Source organism: Nicotiana tomentosiformis, chromosome 11, assembly GCF_000390325.3.
Source record: "Nicotiana tomentosiformis chromosome 11, ASM39032v3, whole genome shotgun sequence".
NCBI lineage: Eukaryota > Viridiplantae > Streptophyta > Magnoliopsida > Solanales > Solanaceae > Nicotiana > Nicotiana tomentosiformis.
In genome coordinates, this window is record NC_090822.1 from 125,204,180 (window position 1) to 125,219,277 (window position 15,098).

Consider the following 15,098-nt stretch of genomic DNA (forward strand, 5'->3'; position numbering starts at 1 on the left):
TAATCAGAACACCATCAATGTCTCCTCACTCACTAACCACCAATTTCGACTCTCTTCACCTTCGTATATAACCACACATAACAATTTTACTTGACAAAACTTTACTCCCACATACATCCAAAAGGATCTTCTACAAGAATAGTAACATACTCACCATAAGTAACTTCAACCTCTTTGAATTTTTGCCTCGTAAACACTTAAATGGACATAAACAAGCTCCGCACATGAAGCCACAAAACTCCCCCCTCCCCCTCACAAAGAAAAAAACACAAAAAAAGTTCAAAAACAACTAAAACACGCTCTAATTTGATCCAAATGTGTATAAAACTCAACAAAGGCTTCAATGTCCTAAAAAGGCAAAAATTGTAATCGTGAAATGGGAAACGGAAGAGGGGTTAATTATTCATGGGATTGAGAAGGACAATGGCAATGGAAAATAGTTTTTGTCTTCTAATATTTTGTTTTTGCTTTAATAAAATTAGATATATTATTAATTGATTGGTTCGTCTAGCAAGTCAATGAAAAATATGGTTCAAAAAAATTACTTATTTCTAATTAAGATGTTCAAATGATTACGAGATAAATAATATCTAATTGACAAATTGTACCAACTTTTAAGGGTTTATCTAAGTTAACTTGCTTTTATAAAACTCTTCCATTATTCATTGCATCCAATATGTAGTAATAATTAATAATACACATACTATCACAAAACAATAATTTGCCCCACTTGGAAAAGACACTAGTAGCTCATCACCAAACATTTTTTTCGATTAGGTGTAAAAGCATATACTGGGGTTTATCTATTAGGTGTGAAAGCAATTATCACATTAAAAAATTCAAATATAAATATTTTAAATTTTGTAAAAGTTAAATAAAAATGAAAATAGTGTAAATCACGATCAAAGTTAAAAATAGTGAAACATAGAGAGCATTTCCTTTGCCAGAATCGTACGATTTGCCGCGAAGATTACTAGAACATCCCATTGCAAAACCTCTTTCTCTACAGATTCAAATCAAACCCTAATTTCAACAATTTCAAATCCCAAATTCAGGATCAAATCTCACAAATCATTGATTTCTAGGGTTTGTTTATCCAGTTCGATAGACGAAAGCTAATACAATCAGCAATGGGAGAACTGAACATGCAGGAGATGCCTTTGCCAGCTCTATTTGAGCAGGCTTCAAAAATTCATGCTTCGGCATCAGAATCGAGCGCTGACAAAGTAATTTTTATTTATAAGCAATAACACTGAAGGATCTGATTTTCAGCGTGTTATTTGAATTTGTGTTTGTTTTGGTTCTGGATTTGTAGGATACTGTGAGGAAAGGTTGCGAGATTTTGAGACAGTGTGAAGAAATGGTCGGTAAATTAGGGTTGTTTTCTCTTAATGAGACTAAAGAGGACATTAGCACAGCTAATCTCAAATATATTCTGGTAAGTACTATCTGTTGTAAGCATTGTTTTTGTTGTCTTGAAAGAGCTACAATTTTTTGGAGTCGGTGCAGATTTAGTTAAAGAAAAGTCACAATGGAAGAAAAAGATCTCATTAAGAGATGTACCGTCTAACTTCATTCAAAAATGAAACTTGGATTTTTATTGAATGCTGATACTCATTGGTAAGAGGGTGGCACGTCAATTAGCTAAACTATCCATTTCATCATCAGGGATGGGGAAAATATGGTTATAGGAGGTTCCTGAATAAAATTCATCTAATAAACCATGACTTACTGAAAATCTCAAAGAGATTGCTTAGAAAAATCTTTTTATGTGGGCCGCTGTTCCCCACATTTCTTACCTTGTTTTTTGGACTTAAAATTTTGTGACTTATACCATACCTAAAGATAGATGGTTAAAGGGCGGGTACACAGTTAACTAAGATATTTACTAGTTGGAAATATGTTTAGGTCTTGTTACCACATTGATTTTGAACCTATTGCATTTCTAGAAGTAACTTGACCATATCATAGATTTATATGCCAGTTAAAAATATAGGGGACTTTATTATTATTACGTTAGTTATATATATTTAGCTTATTTATCACTTTAATTTTTATTTGATATTTGATATGATGATGACATGAGATGAGCTTAAATAGAGAAACATGGTCAGTGAGGATTCAAATAGTTGATCTCAATTATTTGGGACTGAGGCGTAGTGGTTGTTGTTTACTTTTATTATTATTTTTTGCGTTAGTGGCGTTCCGGTAGCGTACATAAGGGTGATTAAGAATATATATGATGATGCTAAGACTCGGGTGAGGACTTTGGGTGGTGACTCAGAGCATTTCCCTGTGGTGATGGGGTTGCACCAGGGATCGGCTCTTAGCCCGTTTTTATTTGCCTTGGCGATGGATGTATTGTCGCGACACATCCAGGGGAGGTGCCTTGGTGCATGCTATTTGCCGATGATATAGTGTTGATTGACGAGACGCGAAACGGAGTTAACGCGAGGTTGGAGGTTTGGAGACAGACCTTGGAGTCTAAAGGTTTTAAACTGAGTAGAACCAAGACAGAGTACTTGAAGTGCAAATTCAGTGACGGGACCCATGAAACAGACGTAGAGGTAAAGCTTGATGCTCAAGTTATCCCCAAGAGAGCGAGTTTTAAGTATCTCGGGTTTATTATCCAAGGTAACGGGGAGATTGACGAAGATGTCGCACATCGCATCGGAGCGGGATGGATGAAGTGGAGGCTCGCTTCCGTTGTTTTATGTGATAAGAATGTGCCGCCAAGACTTAAGGGTAAGTTTTACAGAGTGGTGGTTCGACCGGCTATGTTGTATGGAGCTGAGTGTTGGCCAGTCAAGAACTCCCACGTGCAAAAGATGAAAGTAGCAGAGATGAGGATGTTGAGATGGATGTGTGGGTGTACAAGGAGAGATAAGATTAAGAATGAAGCTATCCGGTACAGAGTGGGAGTAGCCTCCGTGGAGGACAAGATGCGGGAGTCGAGGCTGAGATGGTTCGGACATGTTAAGAGAAGAAGCATGCTCCTGTTAGGAGGTGTGAGAGGTTGGCCATGGAGAATTTGAGAAGAGGTTGAGGTAGGCTTAAGAAGTACTGGGGAGAGGTGATTAGACGGGACATAGCGCTGTTTCATCTCACTGAGGACATGACCCTTGATAGGAGTGTGTGGAGGTCGAGGATTAAGGTAGAAGGTTAGTGGGTAGTTTTAAGTTGTTCACCGATAGTCTTAGTAGCACGCATGTCCCTTCATATTCTTAAATTTTTATTACGTTATGTGGTTTTGTTCGTCTCAGGTATTGTATTCCCTGTTGCTATTATTTGGTACTACTTATCCTTTATCTCTCCCTTTTTCTTTTCTCTTCCTTCTTTCTTCCTTCCTTGCTTTCCTCTTCTTCTTACCATTCCTGAGCCGAGGGACTATTGGAAACAGCCTCTCTACCTGCATTAGGTAGGGGTAAGGTCTGCGTACAGACTACCCTCCCCAGACCCCAACTGTTGGGAACATACTGGGTTTGTTGTTGTTGTTGTTGCTTTTCTAAAGTTTAAGTTTTGATAAGTACTTGTGGGCACTTTAACTTTGCCTTCCACCTCTGTACTTTGATGCATAGAGTAATAATAAAATTGCATTAATGAAGCCATGCATGCATGCTGTTACTAGATTGGGATATGAAGTATGAGCATTCATTTAGAGATAAACTAAAAACGACAGCTTAAAGCGACGTAATGAAGCTAACGATGTATAGTGTTTGGATTGGTGTGGATTCTAAATCTCATGTTCCCTCTGAATTGGTTCTTGAGAAAATGGAGGGGGAAAACTGTGTGGACTAATCTAAAACTTTTCCACACCTTCATTTCCACGCCTTGTTGCTCATGGCAGGCCTTTTGTTTTAACACTTCTCAGATGTTGGGCATGTTCTCAGCTAAAGCATTTTGGTCATGCTGGTTATTGTGATTTTCTTCCATAACCACCCAAGAGTACTGCACCACCACCTTTTTCATCACCACCCCCAAGTATTTTCTGCTTCTGTTTATCATGATGTTCTTCCACAACCATACAAATTACGACATGCTTCACCTGCACCCTCCTCATCACCATCACTAGTTCTCTTTTTTTCCCTCCCTTCTTTTTCTCTATCTTACCTATAAGCATCATCATCCTCTCTCTATAAAACACCATCTCTGCTTTCCTCTGGTTCTTGATATGTATACTACCATTGCCCATGGAAATATTAGTAAATTCGTGATTGTAAGGAATCAACTTGAGGTTTGGCACTATGCGGAACATGAACCTATTTTTCATAGGTCAGGGCTCGGAACTCCTTCCATCAAGTTGTATTGGGGTTGGAAGTGACTCTTTGGTTTCGGTCTAACCTATTTTTAATGTAGGTCCATACAACAGTCAGTAGCCTGAACGCCTATAAGAATCCGCTTATAGCAAACTTGATGTTCTTCCTTTATCCATTTATACTTTTAATTGGCTTCAATATTGAGTGAAAATTCTACTTGATCTCATTTTAGTTGACGCTGGTTTACTCAATGGGCTATGGAATCTTATATTGCGTTATTTCAGGTCCCCTATTATCTTGCGGAGCTAACAGAAAAAGTTGCAGAAGATGACAGGATAAAAGTACTCAAAGCTGCACAAGCTAAGCTAAAGGTGGAGAATATAAGATATGTAATAGATTATATTCTATGGGAAAATAAAATTATATCTTTCAGTGATATCTTATCATTTTATTTTGCCTCTCTTTTATATCTAGGAATTCATTTCATTCTGTGAGACATTGGAACTTGTTCCTGAAGAGGAGATAGAAACATCTACACAAGGTGGAGCTAATTCTTCTGTAGATCGTAGAGCTAAGAAGGTAGGCTGGATTTAACGGTTGAATTGCTGTATATGACATTTACTTTTAAGGATTGGAACTTTATCACAAGAAAGCTTTGATTCTTTTACTTTTTTTTTAGTGACATTGAGTTACAAATGCATTGTGTTATTTTAGATTGCTCGTTTCAAACGGCAAAGAGCTGCTGAGTCGAAACTACTTGAAATTAAGGAGCGGAAAGAGCGTCGTGGACGATCAACTAAAGCAGCTGCATTGTCAAGTCCTGTTGAGACTGAAGAAGATGATGTGTTGGATGATGATGGAGAAGAAGAAAGGGAGGTTAGTTAATTCCCCTAGATATGTCATGGGCATGAGCATGCGCATTAGCACAAGCTTCTTTTCTTCTCATCTGTTTCTTCATCTGGTGTTGCAACTTTTATGGCACACTTGCACTTAATTGGTGATCAACCTTATGGTTCAAGCAATTAATCGAAACAGTTTCAGAAGCTGGTTAATCTTAAAATAAATTATCTGATTTAAGTTATAGTCTGTTGGATGATGTTGGTGAGCATCCAAGTTGCTGCTGCAATGTTCTTTCAGAGGTTGACAAGTGAAGGTCGCAACATTGGAGCCCAGGGGCAGATGTAAAGTCCAACCTACGGGGTCATCCAAACTCAATAGCTTTGGCTCGGACCCTGTATATATGCTAACTAAAAAATTCATAAATAAGTACAAATAATAGATTTCGAACTTAGTAAATCAAATGAGTTTTTGTAGAATCCCGAACTTGAGCCTATTAATTTTAAATCTTGGATTTGCCTTTGTTCTGCCTATTTTCTGTGGACTCTTGGATAGGCACTCATTATTTGTTTGAATTATCTGCATGAAATGTTTATCATCACTCTTTGAACCTAATTTCCTCGCAAGATTTGCACAAGACATCAATGACTAACAATCTTGCATTTTGGATTTTTGGAAGAATCTCGATTTGCTCTTTAGATGCCATTTGATATATTGATTATACTAATATTATTCCTCTAAGATACACATAGCCTGATTTGTGCAAAATTTTCTGTCGCTTCTATTAAGTTATTTTTAACCTCGAGTTTTGGCTTCTCTATGTTCACTTTTGAGTAAATGTCTGATTCTTCAAAACTATTATGCATTGCAGGCATGGCTTACAACTATCTCCTTGGGCCTCTGTAAGGTCTGCTAAGATCTTCTATACTCGTTGTAGTTGATCTTTTTTCTGTACTTGATATCTTATGTTCATAGTTTCCAAATACTACCCTGCAGGCCTTTGATCTGCTTGAAATGCTGAAGAAAGAGGAAGAAATACTATCTGCTGTCAAGGAAAAGCAGCTTCAGGTACTATTAAACCAACTTAGTCGAATTGGCTTCTTTACTGTTCTAATTTGTCATTGTGTTCTGGTAGCCTCTGATATGGCTATTGCTATCTGAACTTGTGTGTTCCATCCTTAATTATCTCTTCAATTATTTGATTTCATCAATTTATTTGATCATGTGGTTTCTGCCCCTATGCAATTCGGAGAAAGAGGCATTTTCCTAAGAGAGCTTGTTGGGTTTGCAATGATCACACAATGCTAGATCAAGAGGGAAGTAACACTGCTTCTTGTGGGCTTCGCTCTAATTTCCTTCATCTTCTACCTTTGGGTGTTATCATTGTGTGTGGGGGTTTTGGGGGGGGGGGGGGGTGAGGCCTTAATCTTTTGCTCAAGACTACCTAGAAGATCAGCAGTAATTTGCACCGCTGTTCTTGAACTTTGTGATTCCTCATCATGTAAAGACAGCTTTGTAGCGTTGCTCTCTAAGGTTATGCTTTGCTTCAATGCGTACTTTCTTACTTCTTTTGTAGGATGGGGAGAAAGAATTCTCTCAATCAATACTCGATGAACGCACAAAAAAAGTAGAAACTTGGCATCGTGATGCTGCCGCTCGAGCACACTATACAAAACCTGCAGCACCTATCACCTGTGCCACTTTTGCACAAGATGTCATAGAAGGGAGGGCGAAGGTTTCGCAGGCACATGAACATAAACACCAACCTTTAATTTTTGGACCTGCAAGTCTTGTTGGTAGGAACCCAACAACTGAACGGGAAAAAATAGCTGCCCAGGTCTTTCAGCCTCATTATAGGTATGCATCATCTCTTGAACACAAAGTTAATATGGCTACTCCAGTTTTAGATCCTAGATGGACAAGTAAGTTGAAGACCTAACTGTCATACCTTTATTCAAATGCTAGAATGCCAACCATGAGCATTGAAGAAGCTGGATTAACGGAGATGAATATGATGAACGAATGGCAAGAAAAGAATGTTAAGCTCATGGAAGAAGCAAATTCCTCATGGTACAAGGACGCCCCCAAGTCGAGGCCAGGTGAAGATGATGAAGAAGACAATGATGCTGCCCAAGACAAGGCAAGAGCATGGGATGACTGGAAAGATGACAACCCTCGTGGTGCTGGCAACAAGAAGCTAACTCCTTGTGGTTAAGGAAGTAGCTGCAGAGTCTTAAGAGTTTACAAGAATAACCTTTTTGAGGTAGCCACCTAATTAAAACTCATTGTCAATGCTACACCAGTTTGTCACTCAGTTGAAAACTATTTTATTGTTGTTTTATTTGTGCTTCATTTTTGTGTTATGTCTAGGTAGATGATGCATTGTAAAGTGGTGGTTATTGAAAGTTGATAGTGTTAATTTTTCTAGTAGATGTTGATTGGATTTGGTGTAACAACTGTATCTTGAGAATATGATAAGAAGAGGATAATTAATTTCAGTACTTAATTTTGTTCTAATCAATAGTACGAGCTAATATTTTAATGAAGCACATTTATAGTAAATGCTTCCGTAATTTACGTGCCGAAGATTGCATAACCATTCCTTCTAGGACTTCTATTAAATGCAGAAAAATTCTCACATTTTATGCCACATAAAAGAACGAAATACTTCGTAAAAGTAAGCCAATATATTCCTTAGCATTTTATAAAATAATATTATATTACTAGAAAAAATTTCATGATGCCTTATAATGCATGGTACTTCGCCGTTTGAACCTTTTTTTGCTAGGATATGAACCAATTCGGCATTAATAATTTGACGTTATTAAGGTATTTAGAATGATGGAAGTCATTTTACAAATATGAATTATTTTCTTTATAATATTTTCTTCAGATTTTTTCCCGGTATTTAGTTAGATAGTGAAACATTATTTTAGGGAAAACACATATTGTTAAAGACTGATGATAATATTAGCAAATCAAATAACATCTTGCTAAAAATTATAAATATTAAGATTGATAATAATATCTAAGTATTGGTTGAAATAGTTAAGAATAAGACAATTGCGAAGGAAAATGATTTTACCCAAAAGTGATGGAATTAATTTTCCAATTTTTTCTTTCTAACAAGCAAATATCAGAAAATCAATTGCAATATTTTCTAAATCAACATAAAATATAACTCAAAGTAACAATATGGAACAAGGAAAAACAAGCTAAGAGGTATATAGAGAAAGAGATAAGAGATTCTTATTTCTTCTTCAATTGTATGTCGTTTCCTATTTATTTTCGACTAAGCAATCAATCTTCAACTTCATCTAATCATGCTGAGATAATTGCTATTCATGAAGCAAGTCGAGAATGTGTATGGTTGAGGTCTGCAATACAACTTATTCGAGACAAATGTAGTTTGAAGTGTGATAAACTACCCATAATTTTGTATGAAGACAATGCATCATGCATAACTCAATTGAATGGATGATTCATAAAAGGAGATAGAACAAAGCACATCTCACCAAAGTTATTTTTCACACATGATGTTCAAAAGAATGGTGATATCAGTGTGCAACAGATCCGTTCAAGTGATAATATGGCTGATTTGTTCACCAAATCTCTACCGACGTCAACCTTCAAGAAACTAGTGTACAAGATTGGGATGCGAAGGCTCAAAGATGTGAATTGATGCTCTCATCAGGGGGAGTTAATATGCGGTGTACTCTTTTTCCCTTACAATGTTTTGTCCCACTGGATTTTCCTTGTAAGGTTTTTAATGAATCAACCAAAAAGCGTATTCCTAACATGTGTACTCTTTTTCTTTCACTAGAATTTTTTTTTCCTAATAAGATTTTAACGAGGCACATTATCTGTAGACATCCAAGGGGAGTGTTATAAGAAATATCAAATTATTGTGGATGTCTACTCTTCCTCTTCATCTCAAATGCTTAATGACATATTTTCTTCACTTTTCATGCCTATATAGCAGTGCCTCCACATGTAAATACATAGTCTGTTTGAGATCGAGCCTTGTGTGGGTCAGATAAATACCCAATATCGGCATAACCAACAAGATCGGGACTGCAATCATTGCCATAAAATAAGTCCACATCGGTAGTCCCTTTTAGATACCGCAATATGTATTTGATTCCATTCCAATGTCTCCTTAAAGGAGTATAGCTATATCTTGCTGAGACATTAACTGAAAAAGTTATGTCAAGCCTTGTAGTGTTAGCAAGATACATTAGTGCACCAATTGCACTAAGATATGGTACTTCAGGACCAAAAAGCTCTTTATTCTTTTCTTGTGGTCGGAACGGGTCCTTATTCACATCAAGTGACCGAACAACTATCGGAGTGCTTAATGGACGTGCTTTATCCATGTAAAACCGTTTTAATACCTTTTCTATGTAGGCAGATTAATGAACAAAAATCTCGTTTGCCAAATGTTCAATTTGCAAACCAAGACATAATTTTATCTTTCCGAGATCTTTCATCCCGAATTTATTCTTTAATTAATTAATTGCCTTTTGGAGTTCTCTAGGAGTTCCAATAAGGTTTATTTTATCAACATATACGACAAGTACAACAAACTCCGATGTTGCTTTCTTTATAAAAACACATGGACAAATGACATTATTTATATAACCTTCCTTTAATAAATATTCACTAAGGCGGTTATACCACATTCTTCCTGATTGCTTTAGACCATACAAAGATTTTTGCAATTTGATTGAAAATATTTCCTTAGACTTTGAATTATGTGCGTCGGGCATTTTAAATCCCTCAAAAATTTTCATGTATATCTCATTATCAAGTGAGCTGTAAAGGTAGGTTGTAACCACATCCATTAAATGCATGTCAAGCTTTTCATGGACAACAAAACTAATGAGATAACGGAATGTTATATCATCCATAACAGAAGAATACGTCTCTTCATAATCGACACCAGGCCTTTGTGAAAATCCTTGTGCAACAAGGCGTGCCTTATATCTTTGTACCTCATTTTTCTCATTCCTTTTATGTACAAAGACCCATTTATAGCCAACAGGTATAACACCATTAGGTGTTTGGACTACATGCCCAAAAACTTCACGTTTCGCAAGTGAATCCAACTCAGATTGGATTGCTTCTTGCCATTTTGGCCAATCACGTCTTTGTCGACATTCTCCAACAGATTGAGGTTCAAGATACTCATTATCTTGCATAATGCTAGATGTAGCATTGTATGCAAAGAAATAATCCACCACTATATTCAATCGATTAAAATTTTTCTCAATATCGATTAGATTTATTGATAGTTCCTTGTTTTCTTGAGTCTCAGGCTCATCGATATCCTCATGAATCTCGGGATTGGTTAAATCATGGGTTTCTTTATAAGACTTTCGTAGTATCATCTTGATCATTTATTTTTATTTTTCTAGGATTTTGTTCCTTAGAACCCAATGGTGTGCCATGCTTTATGCGTGCTTTTGACTCATTAGCTATGACACTAGAAGATTGTCCAACATGGACATCAATACAGATTGGAACATTCTCTGCATGGATATGTGATTTCGCTATCCTTTTCAGATCCGTAAATGCGTCTGGTATTTGATTTATTATTTTCTGCAAATGGATAATCTTTTGCACCTCTTTTTCATAAATAGAGACACGTGGATCAAGATGAGACAATGATGGATTTTTCCACGAAATTTTCCATTTGATTTCACCAATTTCTCCCCCTAATTTTGGGAAAAATGCCTCATCGAATCGACAATCTGCAAATCGAGCAGTGAACAAACCTCCCGTTAATGTTTCAAGGTAGCGAATAATGGAGGACAATTTAAACCCAACATATATTCCTAACCTTCTTTCGGGACCCATCTCGGTGCGATATGGCGGTGCTACAGGCACATATACAGCACATCCAAAAATTCTTAGATGAGATATATTAGGTTCATCACCCAAAACTAATTGCAACGGGAAATATTTATGATAATTTATCGGTCTGAGACGAATTATCTTTGCTGCATGCAAAATGGCATGACCCCAAACTGAAGTGGGTAACTTGATTTTCATGAGTAATGGTTTTGCTATCAATTGCAGACGTTTAATCAAAGATTCTGCAATGCCATTTTGAATACGAACATGAGCTATAGAATGTTCTACTTTTATCCCAATTGATAAGCAATAATCATTAAATGCTTGAGATGAAAACTCAATGGCATTATCAAGTCTAATAGACTTAATTGGATTATCGAGAAATTGTGCATGTATTCAGATTATTTGTGCCATTAATTTTGCAAATGTCAGGTTGCGAGATGACAATAGGCATACATGAGACCATCTAGAAGATGCATCTATTCATAAAATATCTAAACGACCCATTAGGTTGGTGAATAGGTCCACAAATATCCCATTATATACGTTCCAAAAACGCAAGGGACTCAATCCCAACATTTGTTGGTGATGGTCTAATAATCAACTTGCCTTGATAACAAGAAGTGTAAGAAAATTTATTATTTAAAAGAATCTTTAAATTCTTTAATGGATGCTCATTTGAGTTTTCTATAATTCGTCTCATCATAATTGATCCAGGATGTCCTTATCGATCATGCAAAAGTACAAAAGTATTGAAATCAGTAACTTTTTGGTTTACGATAGAATGTGCCTCAATTGCACTAATTCTTGTCCAATACATGCCACAAGATAAAGATGGGAATTTCTCAATAACCCTTTTCTGGCCAGAGACATTCTTGGTAATGACGAGATATTCGAGATTATTCTCATCTATTGTCTCAATATGAAATCCATTTCGGCGGATATCTTTAAAACTCTACAAGTTCCTCTTGGACTTAGAGTAGAATATTGCATTCTTTATGATAAGTATTGTTCCCTTAGGCAGAGTTATAGTAGCTCTTCCGGAGCCTCCAATTATTTTTGTACTACTATATATTCATCAACATCTATATGGTGAATATCTCTTTTAAAGAGAAAGTTATATCATTATGGCCATGGTCAAAATTAGATGCAAGATATGTTTCTTGCATTATTGTTGTCCTTTAATAATCACATTGCCAAAATATTTTGGCGTACAATAGGTACGTGACCAATGATCACTGTCACGACCCGAAATTCTCACCTTCGGGACCGTGATGATGCCTAACATTTCACTTTCTAGGCAAGCCAATATTAGAATAATATTATCCATTTTAAAACAATTTTAAATTGATTAATAACAAAGAAACAAATGCGGAAATAAAGTCTGAAATACAGTGAATAATCCATAAAAATAGTGATGTCTAAATACCATCCCAGAATTGATGTCACAAGTGCACAAGCTTCTAGAATAATACAAATAAAGGTCTGAATAAAATAAAGTTGTCTGGAGCAAACACACAGGTAATATAAGATAGACGGAGACTTCAGAACTGCGGACGCTGTGCAGTTATACCTCAAGTCTCCTCTGGGTAGCTGAAATCCGAGCAAGTCTATGGTACACCGCTGGGACCAACTCTGAAATCTGCACAAGAAGTGCAGAGTGTAGTATCAGTACAACCGACCCCATGTACTTGTAAGTACCGAGCCTAACCTCGACGAAGTAGTGACGAGGCTAAGGCGGGTCACTTATATTTAACATGTACGCAATAATAGTAATAACAAGAATAATAATAACGGGAATATTAGTAAGACCAATAATTAATATTAATAATTGAAATCAACTCAGCAGTCACAATTCCTCAACTTGTTTTCTATTGCGACGTGCAACTCGTTCCCCCAATATAAATTTTAAACAATTTCGTTGTGGCGTGCAATCCGATCCCCCCCAATATAGACTTTTAAATAAGTCTGTTGCGGCGTGCAATCCGATCCCCCAATATATATTTACTTTCATTTTCGTTGCAGCGTGCGACCCGATCCCCCAATATAGACTTTCAAATAAGTCTATTGCCGCGTGTAATCCGATCCCCCAAATATAGACTTTTAAATAATTCAGTTGCAGCGTGGAATCCGATCTCCCAATATAGACTTTTAAATAAGTATGTTGCGGTGTGCAATCCGATCCCCCAATATATATTTACTTCCATTTCCGTTGCGGCGTGCAACCCGATCCCCCAATATATTTTCACAACTTATAAATATAATAAAAATTGCTCCAATAAATACCATGTCCAATGAGAAACTATTAAGCATCAAGGCACAGAATAATTATAATTTATTTATGAACAAATAATGACAAATTAGCAATTATTTATGAAAATTATGGAGAAAATAGGCAGTTTAATATTTAGTACGCTAAATGTCAAATAGCAATTAAGACACACAAGTCAAATAAGCATGTAATAATTATTGCAGGAATTCAAGAATTAATATTTGACAACGAATACGAGTGAAACAATTTATATAATAATTCATTCATGATTTAAAACGATTTATGATTTTTCAAGTAATTATGCAAACAATTAATTTGACTACGTATAGACACTCGTCACCCTGCCTATACATGATTCACATGCGTCTCACATAACAAATAATTTAATGATTTTATTCACTCAAGTCAAGGTAAACCAAAGACACTTACCTCTCTTCGCAATCAAATTTCAAGTTCCCAATACACCCCTGCCTCGCGAATTACTGTCCGAAATCCTCAAATCTAGTCATAAACAATTCAATATATTCAATACAAATTGTAGAAATTAATTCCATATGAATTTACTATTTTTTCCGGATTAAAATCCGAAATTCATTTTAAAGCTCGACAGTGGGGCCCACGTCTCGAATCTCGAAAAAACTTACGAAATCCAAACACCCGTTCCGAAACGAGTCCAACCATATAAAAATTACCAATTTCCGATGTCAAATGGACCTTCAAATCTAAATTTTTCGTTTTTGGAAAGTTTTACAAAAATTCTAATTTCTTGCATCTAAATCCGAAATAAGTGAGGAATATAGACATGGTTTTATGAAATATAATCACTTTTGGTTACAGAACACTTACACACTTCAAAGTCGTGAAAATCCCCTTTGAAACCGCCCAAATCCGAGATTTAAAACTCAAAAATGAGTAAAAATGGTGTCTTTCGAATTTATGGGCTATGCCTAGTCATTTTCGCATATGCGGATAAAAGTTCCGCATTTGCGAGACAAGGCTCGCATTTGCGATGCCAGGCTGCCAGGTGAAGTTTCGCATCTGCGGACATTCCTGTCGCACCCGCGACATCCGCTTTTGCGCAAATTTGCCGCACTTGCGAAGACCCTAGGCTAGGCCAGGCCAGCCCCGCATCTGTGCAATTCTGTCGCACCTGCGGCATCGCAAATGCGGCCAAGACTCTCGCAGGTATGATTACATCAGAGGCAGTAAATTTCCAGAATTTGCTTAAGTTCACAATTTGATCCGATTTCGATCCGAATCACACTCGGGGTACTCGGGACTCCGTCCGAATATACCAATAAGTCCTGTAACATAATACATACTTACTCGGGGTCTCATATCACATCAAACAACGCTGAAATTACAATTCACACCTCGATTCGAACTTTTGAGTTTTAAACTTTTTAATTTGCAAATCTCGTGCCAAAACATATTAAATGAATCCAGAATGACTTCAAATTTGCCACACAAGTCATAAATGACATAGCAGAGCTATTCCCATTTTCAAAATCGAATTCCGACCCCGGTATCAAAAAGTCAAATTTATGGTCAAACTTTTGGAAATCTTTAGCAGCAACAACAACAACCCAGTATAATCCCACTAGTGGGGTCTGGAGAGGGTAGTGTGTACGCACACCTTACCCCTACCTTGGGGTAGAGAGGCTGTTTCCAAATGACCCTCGGCATCCTTCCCTCCAAGAACTCCCCACCTTGCTCTTGGGGTGACTCGAACTCACAACCTCTTGATTGGAAGTGGAGGGTGCTTACCATCAGAGCAATCCATCTTGTCCATTTTTGGAAATTTTTAGCCTTTAAATTTAATTCTAGGCATACACCCAATTCCCAAATTACGATACGGACCTATCGGAACTGTCAAA

General features: G+C 36.7%; 1 protein-coding gene across 1 annotated transcript; it reads left to right on the top strand.

Annotated features, from left to right (window-relative positions):
- Positions 1 to 829: 829 nt before the first annotated feature.
- Positions 830 to 7,599, top strand: LOC104116471 (PP2A regulatory subunit TAP46). The gene is made up of 9 exons (XM_009627330.4): positions 830 to 1,226; positions 1,316 to 1,438; positions 4,541 to 4,627; positions 4,731 to 4,835; positions 4,971 to 5,132; positions 5,965 to 6,000; positions 6,090 to 6,161; positions 6,670 to 6,950; positions 7,059 to 7,599. Exons 1-9 carry the CDS (start codon positions 1,131 to 1,133, stop codon positions 7,306 to 7,308), a joined length of 1,212 nt encoding a protein of 403 aa, XP_009625625.1. The 5' UTR covers positions 830 to 1,130; the 3' UTR covers positions 7,309 to 7,599.
- Positions 7,600 to 15,098: the final 7,499 nt, after the last annotated feature.